A 25,419-nucleotide genomic window follows, 5' to 3' on the forward strand; every position below is an offset into this window, starting at 1 on the left:
ACAGCGGGGTCCATTCAGTGAGAAATTGGCTGCAATTAGTGCAATTATGCTGATTTTCACTTGTGTCCCATGAAGAACAGACTTTTCGCTGTGCACAGAGACATCCCCGGGAAACTGCTGCAAAACAAAAACCCATCAATCAACAAAGGCCTTGAATGAAAGGCTCAACACGGATAATACCGGGCACATTCCATAATGACAGCGTTTAGTCAGCTGTGACCTGTGCTGCGATGTGGGGCATGACGTCTAGAGCTTCACTGATTCAGGGGGAATATGCAATAAAGTTGGCTAGCGCATGGCAGTGGTGGTCATGTAACCCAGACAAAAAATAATATCCCTGTGGTTGTTTACAGGATGACAGGTAAACACATCGAACATCAGCTCATGACCAGCGATTTAGCTGACTCAATCTTGTTCACCCACTCTGCTGCAAGATACATTGCAAGCTATTCAAACGGTCAGCCATAAATAACTGACATTCACAACAAGAAAATGATAAAGTTGAAAAATGGCTGGTTGTTTTAAGGGAGAAAAAGAGTGATATCATGTTCTTTTTAAGATATATATTTTTCTGTGGCTGTTTCCCATTGGATGATGACTGAGGTGGAGGTCATGGTTTACCTAGCATTGCTATGACTATGTCAATATTTCCCAGGAGACCAACAAGGCTTGCTTTCAACAGCAGATTTAAAGGTGTGGGACGGGGAAGCTATGTCCAAACGTTATGCATCCACTTGTTAACAGAGGGACATTTTAAAGTAAACTTTCAGAGGAGAAAGCTTGTTTCACTAGCAAACATACTAATATTTAAGTCACCCACAGAAATAATTAGAACACCACCTTGCTACTGCAAGCTGCTAATAAAAAGTCTTTAAAGTAATGCTTTAAAAAAAAGTCACCGGTTTTTACAAAAAATAAACATGTCAAATGCCTGTTGCTACTTGTACTTTTTTAATTTCTATCGGAGTTATTGGAATTTATGACCTGGGTTATAGGGTCAGTGCAAGGTCAGGGCAACAGGGTCAGGGTTATGGTTACTATGTAGGAATGCACCACAAAAAGAACCATATTGTAGCAGTTGTGATGTAATGCATTCTTGATATGGAAGTAACAGCATTGACATGAGCACTGCCAAATATAATATGTTTCTTTTGTCATTTCAATTAAGACAATCAATACAAATAATCAATTGTTATTTACTTTTCGACCATTTCCAGTAAATTATTCTTAATTTTAACAATAGGCCCTCCTGGAGAAAGCCCTGGAAGCTGGTCCCCAAGTGGCTCCCTGGCCCCCAGTTTGACCCCCCTGTCTGTGTCTGGCTGGCGGCGGAGTGTCTTTAAGACCCAGCGGAGCTCGGCAGGGAAACCCCGCGGCTTCAGTTGTTTCTACTCTCCGGAGTGTCAGCTAGTTATTTGTGGGGAGGCGCTGTAGCCATTTCGCCACATGAAAGCCCGATGAGCTGAACGACCAACATCCGAGTTGTTCGTGGAGAAGAGAAATCAGCTTTGAGGAGCTCCGCGCGCGCACAGACGTACACGAACTCACGCGCAAAGACGCACGGCGCGCAGACACGTCCACTTCTCCCTCCTCCGCCGTGGAAAAAAAAAGACAGCGAGAGGAACAGAGGGCACACGAAACCCAAACTTCCAACTCTCCCATGTGGAAAGCAGAGGTTTGAGGATAAGGTAGATTTTTCCTCCTTGGGGCTCCGTTGCTCCCCCCCTCTCTCTCTCTCTCTTCCTCTCTCTTCAAACGTATTTGCACCGGATAGTTGTGTTTTCATGAGAGTCTTGCTCGGCGAGAAGAGAAGTTTGGTTGTTCGCCTGGTCGGCTGAGGAGGAGGAGGAGGACAAGAGTCGGGTTAAAGTGGGGGGAAGATGGTCCAAAACGCCGCTTGTAGAAGAAGCTTGCTGTGCATCCTGGCGCTCAGTCTCAGCTTTGCGTGTCCGCCGTGCAATGCTCGGATTTACACCAACCACTGGGCGGTCAGGATAGCCGGTGGACCCGATGTCGCCGAGAGGATAGCGGATAAATACGGCTATAGGAACATGGGACAGGTAAGTCGTCTAATGCTCTATCAAAAGTTGCCTCTTATTTGTAGGGATGTGTCGTTTCTTGTTTTTGACTAATGTTGTTATTACTTTAGCAGTAAACAAACAATACGAAGTCAGTGGTCTGAAGTCCAAACCTGAGCCACAGACCTTCTCTAACTCAGCCTGGTCTTTCTGTAGCTGTGTGTCCCCGAGACAAGGAGAGAGAACCTGCAGGGAACAAGTAAAGAAGGGCAGGATGGCACAACAGGTGCCTCTTCACTGTTTCTGCGGATCATGTTCAGCCACAGGGAGCTCTCAGCCACAGCAGTCTCATGTGCTTGGTCCTTTCGACAAACAAGTGAGACTGCTGTTTGGCTTGTGGTCTGGGAATTGACATTTAAAAGAACCACAGTCAAACTGAGCCTCATCGTGGTTATTTGTTACACTAAAACGGTAGTTTCCCATACTTTCCAGGACTGTTTGATAACAAAAAAACTCCTGATTTATTTGGAAACATTAACTATTTCATTTAAGAACGTGCCAATATTTTACATTACAGAAGAGATGATCCTATGAGTATTAAAACGTATCCATGTGAGCCCACTGGGTCGGCTGCTAGTAATCATAACTGTTGAGCTTTGCCTTCAATTAGGATAATTTGTAAACACTCGAATACACCAACATAAATGACAGTTTAGTTGTTTTTCTTCTGTGTTTCTTAATTAATTATAATCCACCACTAGCTGAACACATTGAAAATAAGCTTGTCATCTATTGGTAGTAGTAAACCACCAAGCACATGTGCATCAACAGTGTAACACCTTAAAATTCAGATCTGACCTTCAAGGCCAAATGGAGGTTAAATCTAACATGAATTCCAACCCGAGCTGTAAAAAAGGTACATAAGTACGGGAGGGAAACACTGCGATTTATATGTCATTTTATTATCCAACAGGGACTGCACAGGTCCAGGAGGATGGGTTTTAATGGTCACTTTGTTTTGGCAAAGTTTAAAGAAGAACCCGGTGTCCCTTTGTAATGAAAAAGAAATGCACCACACAAGCATGGACCCCACACATACTTCAGAGTATCGTGACCAAAATACGTGGGTAGTTCATGCCTGCACTTGCCGACGCGAAGACGGCGTGGAACAGAGGGGGGCATTCTGACAGGTTGTTGTGGGGTAGCCTAGTCAACAGCTATTGAACCCCCCCCCTCACCCCTTTCCTCTTCGCCTTATCCAGCCCGCCCACCCACTATACTCCCCAGAGAGCAGGCCTTAATGGCCTCGTTTATCCCCTCTCTTTGACGGGAACTAATGTGTGGAGTCTTCCCCCCCTTTCCATACCAGCCCCCATAGGAATTCCCCTGTGGAGTGCACTGTCGCCCCCAACCCCCACCATTCGCCCTAATTTCCATCTCAATATGGAGTGTTCATTGGACTTTGACACCTCATAGACAAGAGTTTTACTTCACTTCCTGGTTTTGGGGTCAGCTGAAAGCCGCTCCCATGGGAGCGATAACAGCACACTCTAGTTTCCTAATGTGAACTTTGACATCCCCATCATCAACCCCCTCCCTCATAGTGCAGCACTAATAAATATTGAACATTGATTTTAACTTATCAAGTGGGAACACATATTGCATTTCTTTGCAGTTGGAAATTACTGTATATTGCGAAGGCACACAGTAAAAGTTATTTCAACTAAACTTGCTTTGACTATTCATAATCATTGGACCGTTTGGAATACTCTGTTTAGGTATATTACTGATAAATCTAATGGGGTTATCCCATGTAAAGGAAAGCAAAACAGGGGGATGGGTAAGGAAAACATGTGACATTGGGACAATATACTCTTCTTGACAGGGGTGTAAAGAGAAAAACAGACAAAGATAACCACACACAAGGAGATGGAGGAGGGAGAAGAAGAAGGGACGATAGATGGACGGAAGGATGAAAAGAGTTGGCATGGAGTGAGAGAGCATCTCGTTGGGGAATTCTGGGTAATCCTCTTAACCATGGAGCCCCCTTCCCAGACTAAGACAGTGGCCCAAAATGAGTCTAATCACAAGACAAGATCCTTGATGTGGATATCTGTTCAAACTGAAGAGAGGAGTTGGATCCATTGAGAGGTAGACCTATGATCTGTACCCAGGAAGGGGTCATTGCATCGATAAGGCGTTTTGTGGTTATTGGTTGATCTGTCGGTTCTTAAAGGGATCAGGCCTGGGATGTTGTTGTTAATAAGAAATGTATCACTCATGCTGATCATTTGAACCAAGCTGATAATCCAGTGTTGATGATTAACAAAAACAATCGGTGTCTAGCCTGATCCATTTGAATTCTTATGATGGGCCAGTAGATTATATTGCAGTGTGACAACAAGCCTTAACAGAATACATGAAATCTCCGTGTCAATTTGTCTCCATCTATCCATATGGGGACTGGATTGTATCAGCGTCAACCTTGATGTCACACCATGTAGGACAAAGTTAACATTTATTTTGTAATTCCAAATTACACTTTTGTAGGCACACCAGATGTTTTTTGCACTTACCCTCACGTCTGTGGCTGCAAACGGCGATCTTATTCTCACTTATTCATGTCAAGCCTACACCTATATCTTTGAAGTCTAATCCAAGTATTACACACCCTGAATCAGTCCCGGCAAAAGTGGTATTACTTTAAGTCATGTGTCAAGTAAGATTGAAATGGTAATACATAAAATAAAAAACGCCTGTGGTGCAATACATCATGAATCAATGAACTGCCAGTAGTTTGGCTTCACACATTTGTTACGTCATAATTCCTGGTAACCAAAGATGATGCAGAAGTTCCGATTCATTGACTTCAGTTGAGTTCATCACCTCTGCCGTTTGTTATTTATTCTATTTTCGAAACTCAATAGGAGGATGAACCCCTCGAGATGCCGCAAAGGTGTCCTCAGACACAAAAAGTGGAAGTTAACAAACATTTAAGCGCGGGAGGGAGATGTATTACAAGTGGTGTTGAAGCTATGATTAGGATGTGCATGTCACTCTATTAGGTGATTCTTCTAAAAACACACATTGTAGATGGCTTTAAAAAGAGCAGTGCAGTGAAGTTTAAAACCTGCCTTTAGGGTTTTTTTAATTCTGTGTGTAGAGCTTTTCCCTACAGACACTCCTAGAGTGAGGGGTGGCCTGCTAATGGGAGTGCAGATGTTGGGTAGATTAAATAGGCATTGGAAGCATGATATGTTTGGACCTGTTTACACTATGAGAAGTATCCAAAGTGGTAGCCGCCTATTATGGCAGCACATTTTTTCAGCATTTATGCAGAATGCTTTTAACTCTGATAACCAAAGACATCTAACGTGTTCCGCATGTTTAGCTAATGTTTGGTGTTTGCTGGAAGGTGATCCAGAAGGGCCAATTGGCACTTTCTTGTTTCTCATTTCATCTGTCTTGAAGCTGTAGAATGTGTGTATGTGCATGAGCTTTGAGCTGAAAGCTGATCTAATGGGTTGTGTAGCGGTGGAGCTCAGCTGTGGATCAGTGACGCGCCACAGGACCCTTGGCAGCCATGACAGTTTGGATTGTATGGTCTTTATCAATTATTAAAAGTAATCACCACTGTCCAGCAGCTTGACGTTCTCCTCATCCCTCTGTCACTCAAAGTCTGTGTGTACACTTGTCAGTCTGTCTCATTCTGTCTTTGTGTGTCTCATTGTGTGTTTTTGTTTGACTTGGCTGCCCTTTCTGTCTCACCTTTTAGTCCACGTCTTCTTCTCTAATAGTTTTTAAGACCTCAACACAACTTTTTGTATAGCCCTTTAATGTTTGTTTGTAGGGCAGGTATGTAAAATCGACGACTGACATAGCCAAGGAATTGCAATGCCTATGCCGAGATGGTTTTTTATTTTTTTTTAGATACAACAACAAATAAACAGGCAACTAAACAAAACACAATCTCAACAACATTGAAACACAAAGAACTAAACGAGAAATACGGTTAATTTAAGACAAACCAAAGCTGCATAAAAGAAGAAGCATCATATCACTTATTATTACTTCACTGGTCCTTTTTATAAAAAGGATCTCAGTCAGGATACACTTTTGAGTTTTCTAGGAAAGGAATTCGATATGTTGATCCCCCAAATAGGAAAAAGCTGTTTTCTATAAAACAAGGATTCATGCAAGGTCACCTCACATTTCATGTTGTTTTAAAAAAACTCAAGCTTTGAGTGGAACCACAAAATCGCTGAGCACCGATCAACCTAGGCATTTTAAGATTAGAAAACCGATTTTAAAATGATCAACAATCAAGGCTGCCCTACATCAACACATTTGACAAACATGGATATTAAAACTATAACCTACTCTACTACTTTGAGAGAAGGACCTCAAATTACACATTTATTCTTTAAAGTACTCAGTCACTCACAACAGGACTTTACTCTATTCATAATTTCTGTCTTGTGTTTGTACAATGTGTTTACAGCACGTGTCTATCTGTTTCAAAATGCAAAACGACTCTAGAAGAATAAATAGAGGACACGGTTGATGATTACATTTTGTTGGTTACAATAATGAGTTATGTGAGGTAGAAAGGGTTATGGAATTCATAAATAAGTTTCTAAATAAATAATAGATAACAATAAATAATGTATACATGTGTTTTGCAGATCGGGGATCTCAAAGACCACTATCACTTCTTCCATAGCCGGACCATCAAGAGGTCGACATTGTCCAGCCGCGGTCGCCATAGTTTCATCTCCATGGAGCCCAAGGTAAGCCTGATGTATTGTTTTGTGAATGATGGGTTGAACTTGAGAATCCAAATACTTTATATCTCAAAGATTTATATTTAAATATCTGTCCTATTCCATCTGGAAATGGAGTTATTTAATAGTAAATTGCCCTGATTAAAGCCCTTTCATTTGCAGTATTATAAACTGGGTGTCTGTGTCCTGGGAAAAAAAAACAAAAAAAAACGGAGATCTTCAAGTTTATAACTGGAGATAGTTTCTTTAACTCGAGGTTCCAATACCAGCTTTAACGATTAATCAATAAAGGTCAATTATCACGATAAATGACATTTATTTGTCTTAGTGACTTATCGATTAGCAGTCCCAGGTTAATTAATTCTGTGTGAGTAAAGGAGAAAAACAAATCTCGTATGTTTTCTACTTCACGTTGTTTTGGATTTGCCTTATTAAGTCTAAAAACCATGTTTGCAAGGCATCCTAGTCATCTGAACAATATTTAGTTTTGTGTGAGTTTGACCTCAGCTAAACCCTTCCTTTTGTCCTGTCAGTGCTCCTCTCATCACTGCCCAACCCTCGCTGCATTATTAATGAAGCCTGAACTTTACACCACTCTGAACTTAATTAAAATACATAGAACAATTTGCCAGTTCAAAGCAGTACATTGTTGTTATTGTTTAGCCATTTTCCTTTACTGATGATTAAGAGATTGGTGTGTGCTAGTCATTTAAATTATATGACAATACAGTTTGATTCTAAACATGTGAAAGCCTCACTCTAATAGAGTATTGTTGATGTTAAAAGTGGATTTTGGCCTGTTTTATGAAGTGAAACCAAGCAGGCCGGGCCGGCACATGATCCTGAGAAAATAAGGTGAAACTCTCCTTAGAAATATTGACTTTTTGGAAATTCAGGGATTTAATTAATCAGCAATGACTTTGTGAGAGTGTTAAGGGCAGTCGAATCACGAGCATGCAAGTTTGTTTGCTTCTGTGATGCACATGGATGCATGCTGACCGCTGAGGAATAATAATGACGTATCAGTGTGGCTATAAGAAGAGAGGATTAAATAGGAACAGACATAGTGAGTGAAACATAAAGAAAAGATAACACAATGGCTGTCACCTTTTGTTATCAACCTAACTTGTTTTCTGCTATCTCCTTGTTTCTTTTTAACTCTTCCTTTCTCTACTTTTTGGTCCACTCAGCTTGTTTTGTCCACCTGCTGTCCTTACCTGTCATCACGTTCCTCTTCTTTTCTTCCTCTCCTATCTCCTTTTATCACTTGTTTCAGCACACTTGTCTCCCTCCCTCCGCCTTTGGTCCTCTTGCTCTCTCGGGCCTGACACTGTGCCACAGTGGAGGGCGGTTTGTGTCCTGACGCCAGCTGGCCGAAAGATGGAGATTTTAAAGGTGTAGATCAGAGAAGAGAGGTTAGCGGAGAGAAGAAGGAGCTTCAACAACAGGAGAGGAGCTGAGTAGAGAAGGAAAGAGGGGAAAGATGAATTAGAGAAACTGAATAAGGGAAAGGCAGTGTGGAGAGGAATGGAGCTGTCAGTGTTTTCGCGCTCACTGGTTCTACTTTCAGCGTAATCTGCGACCTGTGTGTGTGTTTGGGATCAACATGAGGTCTTGTTTGGCACCAGCGTAGTCTGGCATTGTGCTAATGATGTTTTGCAATCAGGTTTTGTAATAATGACAGCGTGTGTGTTTGTGTGCAAGTGAGTCAGATGGGTGTAGCGGTGCCATGAAAGGCGCACCCTGCCATCCACAGTAGTTATTGGCACGCATGTTACCATGGTGATGCAGTACAGCAGAGAGTACTGCTTTATGGCATCTGCCTTAACTGCAGTGTCACTTACCTCTCAGTTCAAAGGCTTCTTAGTTGTTCACACTGCTGTATGACTCTGTGAAGGCCGTTGACCTGGAGAGAGTGTGTCTTGAGTTGGAAAGCTGCTCCATTTTATTCTGTTTTCAAATATAACATTTAGATTTTAAGGCAAGGCAAGTTTATTTATATAGCACTTTTCAACACAAGGCAATTCAAAGTGCTTTACAAAAAATGAAAGACATTAAGAAAATGGCATTTAAAATCAGTCATTAAAAAGAAAAGTTAATAAAATAAACATTAAAAGAAAAAATACATGGATAAAAGTTACAGTGCAGTCTAAGACATGAATAGTTCAATTAAAAGCAGCGACAAAAAGAAAAGTCTTCAGCCTGGATTTAAAAGTAGTCAGAGTTGCAGCGGACCTGCAGGTTTCTGGGAGTTTGTTCCAGATATTTGGAGCATAATAACTGAACGCTGCTTTACCATGTTTAGTTCTGACTCTGGGGACAGAAAGCTGACCAGTCCCTGAAGACCTGAGAGATCTGGATGGTTCATAATTTAGCAGGAGGTCAGAAATGTATTTTGGGCCTAAACCATTCAGTGCTTTATAAACCAGCAGCAGTATTTTGAAATCTATTCTTTGACACACAGGAAGCCAGTGTAAAGACTTCAGAACAGGAGTGATGTGATCCACTTTCTTAGTGTTAGTGAGGACTCGAGCAGCAGCGTTCTGAATCAGCTGCAGCTTTCTAATAGATTTTTTAGTGAGACCTGTGAAGACATCATTGCAGTAGTCGAGTCTACTGAAGATAAAAGCATGGACAAGTTTTTCCAAATCCTGCTGTGACATTAGTCTTTTAATCCTAGATATGTTCTTTAGGTGATAGTATGCTGATTTAGTATTGTATTGTTTTAATGTGACTGTTGAAACTCAGGTCAGAGTCCATGACTACTTCTAGATTTCTGGCTTTATCTGTTGTTTTGAACATTGCAGACTGAAGCTCAGCGCTAACTTTTTTATGTTCTGCCTTGGCTCCAAAAACCATTACCTCAGTTTTATCTTTGTTTAATTGGAGAAAGTTCTGACACATCCAGTCATTGATTTGTTCAATTGGAGCATAGTCTCCTGGTGAAATTGTTACGTACATTTGTGTGTCATCTGCATAGCTATGGTAACTTATTTAGTTGTTCTTCATTATCTGAGCCAGTGGTAGCATGTAGATGTTAAAGAGAAGAGGCCCCAAGATGGAGCCTTGAGGTACCCCACATGTCATATTTGTCAACTCAGATGTGTAGTTACCTATAGAAACAAAGTTGTTTCTGTCCTTTAAGTAGGATTCAAACCAATGTAGAACTGTTTCCGAAAGTCCCACCCAGTTTTCTAGTTGGTCTAGTAATATGTTGTGGTCAACAGTGTCAAACGCAGCACTGAGATCTAATAATACTAACACTGAAGTTCTGCCACTGTCTGTGTTTAAGTGGATGTCATTGAAGATCAATGGGAAGACTATTATGGGATTGTTATGAGCATTTCTGGAAGACAGAGAAGACCCAAACTAACTTGTAATCTCAAAATAAGGACATTTCTAAATTACCACAATTCCCATTTCAATAACACTCTTTTATAAAACAACTTTTTGTTCTCTTAAGTTATTGTAGTGTCGTTGTAATTCAACTAAAATGCCAGTTATACTCAATGTTTGAAATGTAGGTTTCCCCTTTTGTGAATCACCATCTGTAAATCAATATGAGAGACAAAGAGGTGAAATGCATCTGCAGAGGCATTAAACAGGCATATACAAATCTGTATAAGGAGACCTTCTCTTCGTTTGTTCACCAGCACTCGGCTTGCACCTTGCACGGCTCTGCTGACGTGCGCACATGACTCATTCATACTGGGAGTTCCAAGAAAATGTGCACAGCCAGATTTTTTTCTTGTAGCTCTGCACTGTTATTAGTTTTTGGTGTGAAATGAGTTCAAGTAGACTCGGCCTGCTTTGTTTAAAATCCATTTCTAGCCATGTTGAGTTTATTGTAAACACCAATTAGAGTACTACAGGGATTGTTCCTCCTTATATAATGGCTTTTGAAGTCTGTGCAAAGATTAGTAGAGAGGAACAAGTGCTGAATGCCGGCTGTCTGTCCGCGGCAGGAGCGTGGTGTTTCCATACGGTTTCACTTAGCGAGACTCTTGTTTACTCAAAGTCATTTATCCAGAAATCTGCTGGAAATCTGAGAGCCAGGTGTGGTCCGCAGCTGAATCCTTGGTGGGATGTACTGAAATGCAGAATTGCTTTGACGCCAAAATGTAATTTCAGTCTTTTATAATATCTGAGTTGCAGGCTTCTAGAAGTCATGCCACAAAGAAAACTATATTATTACATTTGGATGAGCTCAACTGATTGAACAGTTGTAAGTCTGCTCAATAGTTACCCATTACGGCATTTAGATATTTTCTTATATTTATGATCATGTTTGGAAGACTCACAGCATCGTGGAGCGTGTGTACCTTGGCGGTAACTTCACTTGCATATGCTTAGGTAACATGAGCCTCCACACAGTCCCAGATACATGCATCCATAAAACCAGGATGCTTCTGGGACAATCTGCCAAATACAGTTTTTGCCTTTAATTTGTTTACCAGATGAACCATTAAGCAGTGGATGCCCTGAGAGGAGCACCTACAGCTGGCCAGCACAGCACCACAGGGCTCAATCCGTCTGTGAAAAGTTGGGCTGAGGCCCTAAATTGCACTTAAGAGAGCAGAAAGACCGGCTTCTCATGTCGGTCCAAGGGTTGTTGTGGGTGTTCTGCTACACAAGCCTTTTGACCTCTTTTTAAACTCCCACATTTCTGTTCATTTGCCTGCAACTCAAACAGCGTCTCAAAAACAGCAGTGAAAGTGGATCAATTTGTTCCCATTTGTTCTTTTGAAGTGAACTCTTCCCCAGTTTCCCCTGGTTACTGACCCAGCCAGCAAGAGCCACCTGCTAACTCTTACACAGAGAGGGAATGAGAGAGAGAGAGAGAGAGAGAGAGAGGAGGGAGGAAGGGGTTTGGAATGGGAAAAAGAGAGAAGGACAGGCAATCTAAGAGAACAAATTGGCATCTGCGGAGAAGACCTGAAATGCCCCAATAAGAGATGGAAAGGATGGGATCGAGATGAGATGAGAAAAGTAAAGAGTGAGATAGGAGAGGGAGGAATGAAAAAAGCAGGGTGACGGTACAGGTGATCGCACATCATTCATCTGCTCCACCAAGCTGGAGTTACAAATATTGAGTGGATCATATCTTCATGCCCCAAAGCCTACCCGCAAATTGGCAACGAAACATTACATTACATGTTACTTTTATCCAAAGCGACTTACATACTGAATACTGTGGCCAATTTGGGGTGAAGTGTCTTGCCCAGGGACACAACGACATGCTGACTGCAGTAGGGTTTTTTGAACCTTGATCCGAACACCAACGCACTAGTCCACTGCGCCACACGCCTCCCTCCCAACAAAGGCAGTGATACATGGGCACGTTTTAGAGGCATAATGGAGAGCAATATTGTCTTTGTTTGGATAGGGATTGGCAAACGTGACACAATTGAGGCCAATAACCGCAGGCTGTTACCATTGAGTGGTGTTCTTGCAGCGAAAACAAAAAATGGCATAGCCCTTGATTGCTTTAGAATAGCCCTTGATTGCTTTAGAGTAGCCCTTGATTGCTTTACAGTTGAATACCATTTATTCACCTCAGGTCGTCCTGCAAATAGAGGATGAATGTGAGTGTGTTTTTTTAAATATATTCATGTGAAGAAAGCAACCTATGTTTGTTCCCAGTTTTGTATCTAGTAAGATAGGGGCTCGTTTAAAAAAAATGTGTTCTCTTTTTTTAACTTTTGAAAGTAATCGCATGAAATACCTGAAAAGACACATTTTGTAGTAAACCTTTTATTAGAAAGTAACACGAAAAGATTTGGAAAGCAAACCAATATTATTTGGACTAAACAGCACAAGGTTGATGAACACTTGAGTGTTTCTGCTCCTGCTGTTAAAACAACGCATTAGAAGGTCTTGTAGCACCAAGGTAAATGTACCGTATATAGCAAAAATAAAGCCTGGTACTTCACTGATCCTAAATGCTTTATTTAGCACCTCTTCAGGGAGGATCAAATACATTATTTTCTGCAGAGCAGCACCTGACAGAGGTTTAAGTGTTTCAGTGTCTTGCTGAAGGACACTTGTGGATACTTTCCAGAACCCAAATGCAGGAACTTGTCACATTCAATTTAGCTGGCGCTTTTATCCAAAGTGACACACAATAAGTGCATTAAACCATAAACATAGAAACTCGGTACAACAAGAAACATTCAGGTTAATTTGCTTTGCTTTTTTCATCAGGCAACTTCAACACAAATCGGACATATCTGAGGTTAACTACAAACCGATTGAGACCTTACTTTAGCAATTAATTTTTTCCCCGCCATATGTTAAGGGTCGGTCTGCAAAATAATGTATGGCTTAGAGCACAGATGGCAGCGATGCATTATTTGTCAGACCTTTTATTGAATTACCAAGGAACAGACGAGAGCAGTTAAGAGTTACAGTGCTGATCAAAGATTGAGGTTGATGCGATGCTAATGTATGCAAATGTTAACGATACACCAGAGCTTCAGCACAGATCCACACATACACATTTCCTGATGACAGTGTTGTTTTTGGGGCTAATGGCGTGTGTAAACGCTCATTTTGAAGCTGATGTTCCTGACAGAACTTGGCGCGAAATGAACTGAGACCTCAGCAGACGTACGAGCACAATGCTGAAAGAAAACGTCTCACTGCGCTTTGTACTCATTCTCTTCCCTGGTCTGTCGTTTCTTTTCCTCCCATATCTTGCCCTCGTATAAGCAAGGTCTCCACTCTTGGGTGTCATTTACCTACTCATTTTCTGTTCTCCCTCCTTTACGATCTATAAAAAGCGATATACTTGAGTTATTAAATCAATTTCTAAAGTCAATCATCCTCCCTCCACTTGCTGTCTTTCGGTCTCACTTGCTATTTGTTTTCTCTTCCTTCCTCCTCCTCTGGCTCTGTCTTTTTTTTTATTGACTCTCCAGGGTCTCGTTCTCTTCAGCTCTTTATCACCTCTACGTCTCTCGTCTTATCTTGTCTTGTTGCCTTCCTCTCCAAGTCTCCGGAGAGCCTGGCAGATTATTTCAGTGCATGAGAGCAGATAATCACTCTGCAGTCATTATGTCAGCTTTTCTCTCCTCACTGTCTGCTAGAGTTGTATTGATGTGGAGAAAGGCTCTCTCTTTGTAGTGGGACATTGTTCACCAAAGCCTCAGACTCCTGGATCCAGCAAACGGAGCATCAAAACACTTTTTCTGTGTGAAATGTACTCTATTGATTAATCTGTTATAGGCAGAGTGTGTTTGTCAGTAGATGTTCATCGCTTCAGCAGGAGTGCACATTATTTACCGTATAAATAAAAAGTAGCCGTCTGAACTAGTTGTTTTCCCGAAGTCTGTTGAAAGGATCCTACTGAAGTCTATGTAAGCTGTCACTCAACCAGGTTTTTGTTTTAAGAAATAATTTATTTATCTACATTAACATATCAAGATGCTTTCATACAGCTCTCAGTTTTATGCCTGCTGATATTTTAGGTTGTGTGTTTTCATTGTTGCTGCTACAGGAACACTTCTCATGGTGTCTCTTTAGACAGGTTAAGTCTGCAGGACTTAATGTAGACTAAACACAAGATGTCAGGTTTTAAAAAGAGGTGACCAGTCCTCTTGTTCAGATCCAATAATGCTGATTTTGAAATCGGAAAATTCCGTCTGAAAGTGAAACGAGATTCCTGCCAAGGAATGCCTTGTGCCTTGGAGCGAGCCCATAACATTTGAGAGATTGATGTTACCTGAGAGACATTTATGTCTTTGGTGCATATGTGTGTGTATTAGTCTGTCTATTTTGCAGATGGGAAGAAAAGTACTGATGGAGAGGAAACATTGAGTCCACTAAAACACCCTTGTAGGCTAAAACTAGAGAGAATAAAAGGTCATACTTCTTGAACGCAGGATTTCGGTTTACTTTTTGTTCTATAGTTTATCTCAGATAAGTCATAATTTACTCATCTTTGTTGCAAGTTATTCAAAAATGAGTCATATGGCTGAAATCACTTTACAGCAGAGCATTGTCACACTTTTAAAAAATGTTTCTTAAAAATGAAAATCACCTCACCTTTAAGTGAAAGACTGCTTTTTTTTATTCCGCTTTTTTTGCTGCTGCAAGTAAAATTTCATCTGGATTCATGGCTCAACCATAGCAGGAATGTAATTCTCCTCTGCTGCTTTTTTTATGTTTTGCCTGTGCTGGTCAGGCGCCTCAGTATATTCGCCATATAGATATGCCAAAAATAACCAGGATGTTCCCTTTGCTGTGGGAGACGCAGCACTCATTCATTAAAAAGATCCCAGGTTTTTCACAACTGTGTATTTTCCTGAGTGTAAATGTTGAATCATTTACACACCATTTCAAATGAACTTTGATGACATTCCACCTGTTGCCTGATTGTACTGGTCATCCAGTATTTGTGGTATTGCTCGATGCTTACTCCGTTTGTGTGTGTTTTCAGGTGGAGTGGATACAGCAGCAGGTGGTGAAGAGGAGGATCAAGAGGGATTACCAACTCGTCCCGCCCCTTTCCCTGACAAGCCCCGCCCACAGCAGCCCGGCCCAGAACAACATATTCTATAATGACGCCAAGTGGAGCAGTATGTGGTACATAGTGAGTACGCTGTATACTCCTAACGCAGTTTGCATGTTTGAAGCACCAAAACACGCATATCGCAGTCCGAGGCAAATGCTGCGCAACATCATTTAGGGTCCTTTATGCTGTCTTTGTCTGCTCCCCATATTTATCGGGTTTGTGGGTCAAAGGTCAGCCGAGGTCATGGCATGATCCTGATTACTGCAGGGTCAGTGAAGCTGAGGGATTTGCGTGTCTGTTTCCCTGAATGAAAGGCTAGAAGAGCCATAGTGATGACATTTTTTGACTTAATTTGAAAACAGAAAATGTAGGGTCAGGGTGAGACATTCAGTCCACAGCGTTCTGCTTTTTCAAATCATTTCCTGTTCAAGCGTGAACACACAGAAGCACACACACTCACACAGTACATTCAGATTCTCATTGCAGAGATTGGCCTGCTTATCACGAGTGTTTGCATACACCCATTAGAACATTGCTCTTTAAGATACACATTTGTGTGTTTGTGGTGGAGTGCACTCTGCTCTGTCAATTGTTAACTTTGTGAAGATAACAGCTAATACTTTGACCAGGTTTAAAACATGTTTTAGTTGTAGAAAAGACTCTCTGAACCGGGATTTTGATCCAATTTATATATAAAAAAAGTCCAGTTGCGTACAAATGTGCAAAAATATCTTGGACTTTCGAATCAAATTTAAGTTTAATTCTTAAGTTAACATACTTTAAAATGTATTTAAGGTATCTAAATGTTTATTTGGCATGTAAACAAACGACAGCTGGTAGCACATGCAGTGCTTTTAAAACAAATGTGAAGTGGAGGATATTGAATTGCACAATAACGGCAAGAAAAAGTGTTGTGACTGAAACAGCTGAGTAAGAGTTGTTTTCCTAAGTTGTCTGAGATTTCACTTTTTCAAACACTTTGAGAGTTTACTTGTTTGGACTGGTTTATATGTGTCCGTGCCTCTATGTAAAAAAAGGTATGGCTCACATACCATTTTTGAAGTAAAGTTGAAAATGTCATTATTTGAGCCTTTTCATATTTAAGGCTCTGCATCTGTTTGGTTTTCCCACTCCTCTTATTTGTCACCTTCTCTTTTTTCACCTCCTGCCCCCCTCACTGCAGCACTGTAACGACAACGTCCATAACTGTCAGTCGGATATGAACATCATGGGGGCTTGGAAGAGGGGCTACACGGGTAAAAACGTGGTGGTGACCATACTGGATGACGGCATCGAGAGGAACCACCCAGACCTCTTTCAGAACTACGTGAGTGTGTATGTATGCACGTGTATGGCGGCATTGCATGTGCGTGTATGTGTGTACATGTTGATTCCTTAGTGGTCACTGAAAATGTAAAAAAAACAAAAACCTTTTCATCTATATGTCTGGGTGTGAAGTTTATAGTTATCAAATGTAGGCTATATGTAATCTGTATTTGTGTGTTTTGGCTACGAGTTTGCCTTTATTGAGGATTAACGTCCCATCAGTAACAGCATTTCAGTTGTCTGATTATAAATATAATATCAACAATGATTATCTTTTTAAAATAAAGTACTATTGTTATTATAGTAATTGAACACATTCATTTGATTTCATACATATTAATTGGTTATTCCCCTTGGAATGTTAAAAGATACCCAAGTCTCAAAATGTAAACTACATTTCGATACTGTACTATGGATCAGATAATCATGCATCATGGATCACCCTTCCAAGGAAGGCTTCCCGGAACCTGTGGGTGTTCAGGAATGCTGACATGTTTATTTGTTTGTGGTTGCCTTACTTTTATGTGCATGCAGAGGTATGTCTACGTCAGGCCAAGGCTGGATAGTTAGAGGAACTTTTTTAGCCTGTGGCGGTAGGTAAGGCCATCAATCCACTGTGCAGATAAAATGATTCACCCCCTGTGTGACAGCGCCTGCTCTGCTGTTATTAGCTACTCCTAATGCCTGGATTTGTTTATGCCGAGGGGGGAGCGAAGCAGCAGATGGAGTTTGCTCTGATTGCATTCGATTTACAAAACCGTTGAGTAATGCTAAAGTGAACTATTTGATTGGGTTAGAGAAGCTTGTTTGTGTTCTAATGATCTATTACTTAAACACACGCACGCACGCACGCACACACGCACGCACGCACACACACACACACAGGTAGTGTTGAACCTACCTTTCTAATGAATTTATATTGAATATTTTTTCTCCCCTTTTCATTATTGCAACTGTCATTTTTATGTTTGATTTACTTGCTCTGACCTCCATGTCTCCTCCAGGACCCTCAAGCCAGCTTTGATGTCAACGGCAACGATATGGACCCCATGCCTCGATATGACGCGACCAATGAGAACAAGTAAGAATAACAATCTTTATTAAATCGTTTGAAAAGGAGACATTTCATTCTAATTCTTACAATATGATTCAGGTGAAAATAAGGATGTGGCGTCAGTGTTGCGGGGTTACGTTGAGCCAAATGTCCGTCTGGTGTTTTTCTTATTGATTTTTACCAGAATTGCTTTGCCTCAATATGTTTGTGTTTGCTGAGCCTGACCTTGTTGTGGGTGCAATGAGTTACATTAGAGAATTTATTTGTGACAATTGTGGGTGGGTTGTGGTTTTTCTCTCTTGAAGAATTGTTGTGCATATGTGTAAGCAAGAGTGTGTGTGTGTGTGTGAGAAGAGAGGGGAAACAGAGAGGCTCGCTTGTCTAAGCACTTGTCTTGTGCCAGTTTTGGCTTAGTGAGTGATTTTTGGTGTGTGTGTGTGAGAGCGTCTGTGTGTGTGCAAGCGTGTGTATGCGCTTGGCTGCAGCAACCCAAATGCCTTGGCAGCGGCTCAGTCCCTGCTGGTAATGCATTGTCTTAAAGAGACATGAGGCCTACAGATGCAGCTTAATGATCTGGTTTCCTTTTTTTAGGCTGAATTCATACTGGACTATTATGTTAAACGTGTGGACAGAAATCTTGTCGTATTACTATTCTTTTTCGAGGGGTTTTGTAGGATATAAACGCTGGAAGTAATGTTGTTTAGTCATAGCATTAAAGTACTGAGAGAGTCTGATGGAATAGATTTGAAAGAATGGTGTGTTGAGGTCGGCAAATTATAAGTGGTTATTATGCTGGAAAGGCAAGAAACACACTCTTAAAATAACACACTCTTGAGGAATAACGCTAACTTTGTTAACTAGTTTTAACTATGTTTTGGTTATCAAAACAAATTATACAATGCTGACTTTATCATAATGTCAGTCGACCTTAAATGTGAGCAGCAACTAAGAAGTAATACATTTGGATGCACCAGCATCTATTGCTAAGCCAGTCCTTTGCGTAAACTGACTTTTAAATATTGTCCACAGAAAATCTATCCAGCCCACCACGGATTTAAAAGGATAGTATGACAAAACAATTGGCGGAAAATCCTGTTATGTCTGAGTAGATGGTTCGTCACTTAGCTTCCTGAAAGTTTTAAACATTTTCTGAACTCGCAGATCTGCTGCACATTAATCACTTTGTGTGTGTGTGTGTGTGTGCGTGCGTGTGTGTCCAAATGAACAAAGCTGCAAGTAGATATTTCACTATGACCTTCTGCTAACTTTCATAAAACACAACACAAAGCAAATATTACTCCCTAAATAGATAATAAAACTATAAAACAAACCATCAGGCACACACTGCAAAACTCTAAAGAATATATCTGAATTGGAATAAACTTGAAATGATTGAAAGCCTGAATCACAAACAACCAACAAATATGATATTTGTAATTGCTAGAGTTTAAGTTAAAGGCAAAACACACATTTCTCAATAAATGTGTGTACTACAGAGAGTTGAATGTGAGTTTTAAGTGGCTGTGTCCTTTGAAACCTTCAGAAAGGGTAAAAAGTATGTGTTTCAGTTGAATAATTACTCTTGTGTATTGTTCCGCTTGACTTTTATCGATTGCACAAACATTATAAGACTCGGGTTGAAAAGAGAGAGCTCCCTGAGTGACACAGATGTGTATAAAATGGAAAATGCAGGCAAACACAAAGACTGGAAAGGCAGCCAGACAGACAATTTTATGGATTAGTGGAGTGAAGTGATGTGAGTAAAGACTACTGGAGCGTTTTGAAAGAGGAAGCCAGCAGTTTGGCTCATTAACTGTGACAAAGGGGCCTATCACGGATGTGCAGCCGTTTAATATATTAAAGCCTTCTTTAACCCACACCGTTTGATCTGTGTTCACTTTTCTCTAAATTTATACTCAACAGATGATAAGGTTTCCACATAAACACAAAGGCTGACACATCTAATATCTTTTCTGGATATGAGTTTAAACTACATCTGCATTTCATTGTTGAGTAGTTTCAGTTGAACACGTAGAATGGGTACTGAGATATACTGTGCAATGAGGAATGCCAAAATCCCGTTAAAGTCGAATTACTTGAACACAGGTTGTCAAGGTGTTGTTGACAGAATTATTGTTAATTTTAGAAAAATACACGTTCACTTTCCAATCGGCAGTAGATCAGAATATGGATATGACCCTTATAGGCTGTCTGTCTCTTAAAAATGAAATAAATGCAACCAGCTGTTTAGCTTAGCATTCACAAAGGGAAACAGCTAGCCTGGCTCGGGCAAATGTTAATCTTCCTATCTTTTGAATTCACATATTGACAAATTATCTTGTACTTGATTGGCCTGATGCTGTTACCTTTTGGACACTGACAGTTTCCCCCTTTTTCTATTCTAAAAGGTTGAACAACATCCACTAATTTCATGATAGGTTAAATTAAAGTTCTCAAAACCTTTGAATCACCTTTGTTTTGTATTGAACGAGTGTAGGGGATTATTAAATGCTGGAGCAGATTGTGGGTGGAGAAAAGTAAAGAGTGAGATATAACATTCATACATTATAGAATATTTAATTGAATGGTAGTAGAAAGAAATGACCATTGTTTAAGAATGTTCCAAACACGGATAGTGCAGCATACATCTTAGATAAGTGAGGACAGACAGTGATGATTAAAACAATATTCAAACATTTGATCAAGGTAAATAAATGTTGACCTGAAATCACTAAGTTAGTAAAAAGTTTAAAGGTCCAGGGAAGCAAAGTAAAGTCTGTGTTCCTCAGGGGTTTGGAAAGCTAGGTGCTCGGTCTCCATGGCAGCGGTCAGCAGTTTTCCCGGGGGGTGTGGTGTTGCAGATGTTCTCTGCAGGAGGTGTGTGTGTCTCTGTGCGTGTGTGCCGATCCAGAGCGTGGTGTTTTTGAGGAGGCGGCGGACGCAAACATAGTGATGTTTGTTTACGCTGGTTGCTGACCCGGGCCGATTGTCACCACTGCAGTTACTGGTGGAATGTTACCCTGGTGTGTGTGTGTGTGTGTGTGTGTGTGTGTGTGTGTGTGTGAGTGTGTTTGTGTATGAGATTAATCACGGATGTGTTGGATATTGTTTCAGCTACGGCTGAACAACTACCACTTATCTTAGTCACTAGTCGATATTGCGATTTCCCCAAAAATATATTCAAATTTCAGGAAGCGCAACATTTGTTAGAGGCTAAATATGTGTTAAATGTTAAATTACCATTTTGAATGAAGTATTGTGGAGCTGCAGAGTTATTCCAGCCTACAGATCTGATTCTACAGACTTGGCAAAACATTTGTGTTTGTTACAGATCCTGATTAAAAGAGAACACCATAATTATCTTGCAATTTTTAAGATTATTTTAAATGTTTTTTTCCCCGCATCGTGCAGCCCTTCTAGTAACTTGTATCTAACCCTATCCTAATCACAGGAGGAGAAATATGTTTGACAAACTATTTGTCCTAATTCTGAAATTCAGCATTGTGGTGTTGCAGAAATCCCGGACTAAAAATTGATTTCTGAGTTAAGAAAGCTTACCTACAACGGCCTGCAAATCCGGGAACTAAAGAAGTCATAATTTGGCGGAGATCCTCACAGATAATTAATTATATGATCATTTTCTATCTTATTTCCTGCAAATTAGATTAATAATTTAAATTCCCACCAATATCATGAATCATGTCTCGACTGCAATATCAGTCAAAAAACACATTCATGTTTTCTATCTCGTTTAGCCTTGTTATAGATGTTGTTGTTTTTCTGTGTCTAATACAAACACAACATTGGCATCAAGGAACATGTTACCTTTTTCTGTTCTGTTAGGTGAGGAGGAAATAGGGATGAGGAATAAACAAGTTTAGTAGAAATATTTACAGTGGTTGCTACATTTGTAACACTTATTACTGTAAAACTATTTAGTTTAGGATTGCATTTACAGGAATGTACACATCTATTTGTGTGTTGATGTGAAAGTGTCCTTGCTTTCCACTTCAAAAGCTGCATGTTTATCTGGTAGTTTGTGTTTGCTCTCTTTCCTGTGTACGCACAACATTTATTTTAGCTTTGTGTAATAAGATGTTCATTTATCCCGCTTTCCTAAGGCATGGGACACGGTGTGCGGGCGAAGTTGCTGCAGCCGCAAACAACTCCCACTGCATTGTGGGAATTGCCTACAATGCCAAAATAGGAGGTGAGTTATATTTTTTCTGGTTTAACTAAAATGAACTGTGTAATTAGATTGTCTTTTTTATAACTGATTGATCTGAATTCTAATCAATACATCAGACTGCTTCTGCACACACGCATTCTTGTGACGGCACCAACTAAAAACGAATATGTAATAGGAGCTGGAATCATTTAAACCTTGCCCTGATAACCAGAGGCTCAGCAGTGTGTGTGTCACTCTACAATTAAACACCGGAGACAACTTTACTGCTAATTTCCTTTTGGCCTCAAACTGATCTGCTCTGAATCCATCCATCCTGCTTTCCCTCTCTCTCACTCAAAACACACTTTAAGTTTCACGTTTGCGATAAAACTGAAGTAATTTACTCATTACACCACATTTGGTTTTTTTCAAGTCTGATTACCCACTTCATTTTAATTGCGCACACTACGATGACAACCTGTGTGTCCTGAAGACATCCACCTCAGTGGTTATGTGGGACAAGCATACTGAAAAACTTGCTCACTAATGTATATTTGATTAATGAATGTTTTTTCCTCACTTTTTCCTGAATTTGTTATCATTATAATGATAGCAGCTTAACTGGCTTTATACATTTTTTCATACCAGGTAGTTCAGTGAAAAACCATACAATCCATTTGTGTGTGTGTGTTTCAGGTGTGCGAATGCTGGATGGTGATGTAACAGATATGGTGGAGGCCAAGTCTCTGAGCCTCCAGCCGCAGCACATCGACATCTACAGCGCCAGCTGGGGACCTGATGATGACGGAAAGACCGTGGACGGACCGGCATCTCTGGCCAGGCAGGCCTTTGAGAACGGCATCCGTATGGTGGGCACATGCACGCACACATGCATACACAATTACAAGAACATAATCGTATAATTGAACATATGCTTTATGCGTGGCTCAGACTTAGACTCTAGTATCCATCTGTTGAGAAAAAAGTTTGCACTGCACAGATGTGTGTTTCACGCTCATTTACTTGTATCCCAAAGTCCTCCCTGGCTACCTCTACCTGTGAAGCTTCGGACATTACTATTAGCATACATTCATTTACATATTCATCGCTTCATTTGCATAACGACAAGCTGCCGCTGTGTTGGTGGCTGTGTGGAGTGGAAAAGCTATAACAGAGGTTAAGAGGGGCGATGTCTTTTACTGGTCACACTTTCACACACACACACACACACACACACACACACACACACACACACACACACACACACACACACACACACACACACACACACACACACACACCTCTCTGTTATTTTATTACATGTCATTTGTTAGACACTTTTATCCAAAGCGAATTACATACATTCAGTGTGGACAATTCCCACACAAGCAATTTGGGGTGAAGTGTCTTGCCCAGGGACACAACGACATGTTGACTGCAGTGGGACTCGAACTTGCTATCCCCTGATTAGAAGTCCAGCACACTATCCACTGAGCCACAGCCTCATGCAGATGTACTCCTTCGAGGAGGTGAGACAGAAACTGTTGCTTGAAGGCTAAGTGCCTGTGGCATGTTACAAAAAAGGGACGGACAGGTGGGGAGTGTGAGTAAAAGAAAGTATTCGTGGCTCCTGACAGGCTGGCCTTGAAAGAGGACAGAGGTGAGGGAGACATCTGTCCAACTGCCAAGAGTTGGGCGTGTGAATATGTCTTCAGCCCTCACACTGTGTGTTTGTGTTTGTGAAGCTGAGTGGACATGACATGCTTGTGAGTGTTACAGGTATCTATGTGACACTCTGAAGAGACAGTTTATCACAGAGAGCTGAGGTGTTAGATTTCACTGACAGATGTGGAGAGGGTTGTACTCAGGTTTCTGTAACTCTGTGTGTGAAATCTGTAAGAAAATGTCTTTCCTTTCCCTAATAAGGCGAAACCTGTTTTTGTGTATTTAGCTTTTAATCCAAACAGTGACCAAAAGTAGGACATTTAAAAACTTAAACTTAGTATCCTCTTTATTGTTTATTAATCGGCCCTATTTTCTGACACACGGGTTGACTGTTTTTTAAAACATTTGTATGTAAAACGAGCATCACAACCCCAAGATAACAATAATAATTTTGATAAGTTCAAAACCCAGAGATATTTGATTTACAATAACGATGTAATCATTGCTCTCTTTTCATTATGATTGTTCTATGAGTTTCACATTTACCCCTCTTGACCTTCATCCTCCTCTCCCCCTCGTCCTCTCTACTCACTGTTCCCTCTCAGTCTTTGTCCTCTTTATCCTTTCAAAGCGCCATTGCTCTCATCTGTCAGCGTTTGCTCTTGTCTGATCCCCTCTCACTCAGAGGGGCTCCACTTGCTTATCGCTGCCTGACAGAAGTCCCCTTTTGAAGAACTTTATTCCACCTTTTATATCTTTTTTGTGTGTGTGTGCACAAGTGTTCTTTGAGTGTGCCCTGGCAAACCCGGTGAATCTCAGTGTCACTCACTTTGTCACATGTCTTTTTTGCTGACTCCCTGCTGAACCCTGCCTTCACACTTCAGTTGAACATCACCAGCTCAGTGACCAGCTCAGTGTGGCTCCACCAGGGCGGGCTTTAGATTAATTCCAACTCTGACAACTTTGGACTGACAATGTCTAACCTAATGGTACAATTCATTTTGCCTTCCAGTGAAAAGTTTCCAATTAAAACGGAAAAATAGCAAGATCCTTTGAAATCATCTGGGTTGAGTTTTAATATATTTTGTAACAACTTCTGGAAACCTAGATTTGAATATTAAAAAGCTGCCTGTTTGCACATGTATTGGGCCTCAGGTATAACAAATGTGAATATTTGCGCATGGTTTAACCAAATCACGAACGTTCAATTATTGTATAAAGACTCTAGGCTTATTTGCTGAAAACGTAATGCTACAAGGCATGTAAAAAAATGTAAAAAAAACTTATTTTTTTGTAAGTAGGAACAAAAAGGGGAATGGAACTGACTTATTATTTTCAACCCTTTATTCTAATACAATGTGCGAACAATCTTCCCTCTAAAAAACCAAGGGCAAAAAAACTAAACTAAAGCACAAGACCTGATGCTAAAAATGTACTTCCCCAAAAACCACTTTTTAAATAATGTCCTTTACCTGACTTATAGCGCTACTAGGACCATGTTGGTAGTAAATAAAGTCTGATGTCAGCGAGTAAATATCCTAACTTGTCTTTTCTGCTACTTATGTGAGAATAAATGGAAAAGTCTGAGATGGGGAAAACAAACAATTTAAGTCACTCGCCAATGTCAACTTTTCAAAAGAGAGAAAAACCACCAATGTCTTTTTGCCCAGTTGAATCAAAAATATGTACTTGTGTCCAAACACGTCAGACCTGCTGCCAGACACTAACAATATCCTGAGTGCCAACATTATATCCCAACTGATGTTCGCAGCTCAACCCCACTGTTTCCGTCATCCCCAATTTATTTAAACAGTGATTTCTGCACATTAAACACATAAATTGATACTCTGCCTCTTGATTTAAAGATCATGTGAAAACCAACCTATAAC

The 25,419-nt window shown here is 40.6% G+C and overlaps 1 protein-coding gene across 3 annotated transcripts in view; it reads left to right on the forward strand.

Annotated features, from left to right (window-relative positions):
* Window positions 1–1,417: 1,417 nt before the first annotated feature.
* pcsk5b (proprotein convertase subtilisin/kexin type 5b) overlaps window positions 1,418–25,419 on the forward strand; it is a 73,892-nt gene continuing 49,890 nt past the window's right edge. For 2 of the 3 annotated variants that reach the window (XM_010779108.1, XM_010779109.1), the window contains exons 1-7: window positions 1,418–2,060; window positions 6,704–6,808; window positions 15,243–15,395; window positions 16,501–16,644; window positions 17,648–17,724; window positions 21,819–21,907; window positions 22,562–22,734. In XM_010779108.1, coding sequence (XP_010777410.1) covers window positions 1,881–2,060; window positions 6,704–6,808; window positions 15,243–15,395; window positions 16,501–16,644; window positions 17,648–17,724; window positions 21,819–21,907; window positions 22,562–22,734 — 921 coding nt within the window. In that variant the 5' untranslated portion in view covers window positions 1,418–1,880. Of the gene's footprint in view, window positions 2,061–6,703; window positions 6,809–15,242; window positions 15,396–16,485; window positions 16,645–17,647; window positions 17,725–21,818; window positions 21,908–22,561; window positions 22,735–25,419 lie in introns of all 3 variants that reach the window. The other variant, XM_010779107.1, reaches the window with a different exon arrangement.

This window comes from Notothenia coriiceps, unplaced genomic scaffold, assembly GCF_000735185.1.
Source record: "Notothenia coriiceps isolate Sejong01 unplaced genomic scaffold, NC01 NC01_scaffold00019799, whole genome shotgun sequence".
Lineage (NCBI taxonomy): Eukaryota > Metazoa > Chordata > Actinopteri > Perciformes > Nototheniidae > Notothenia > Notothenia coriiceps.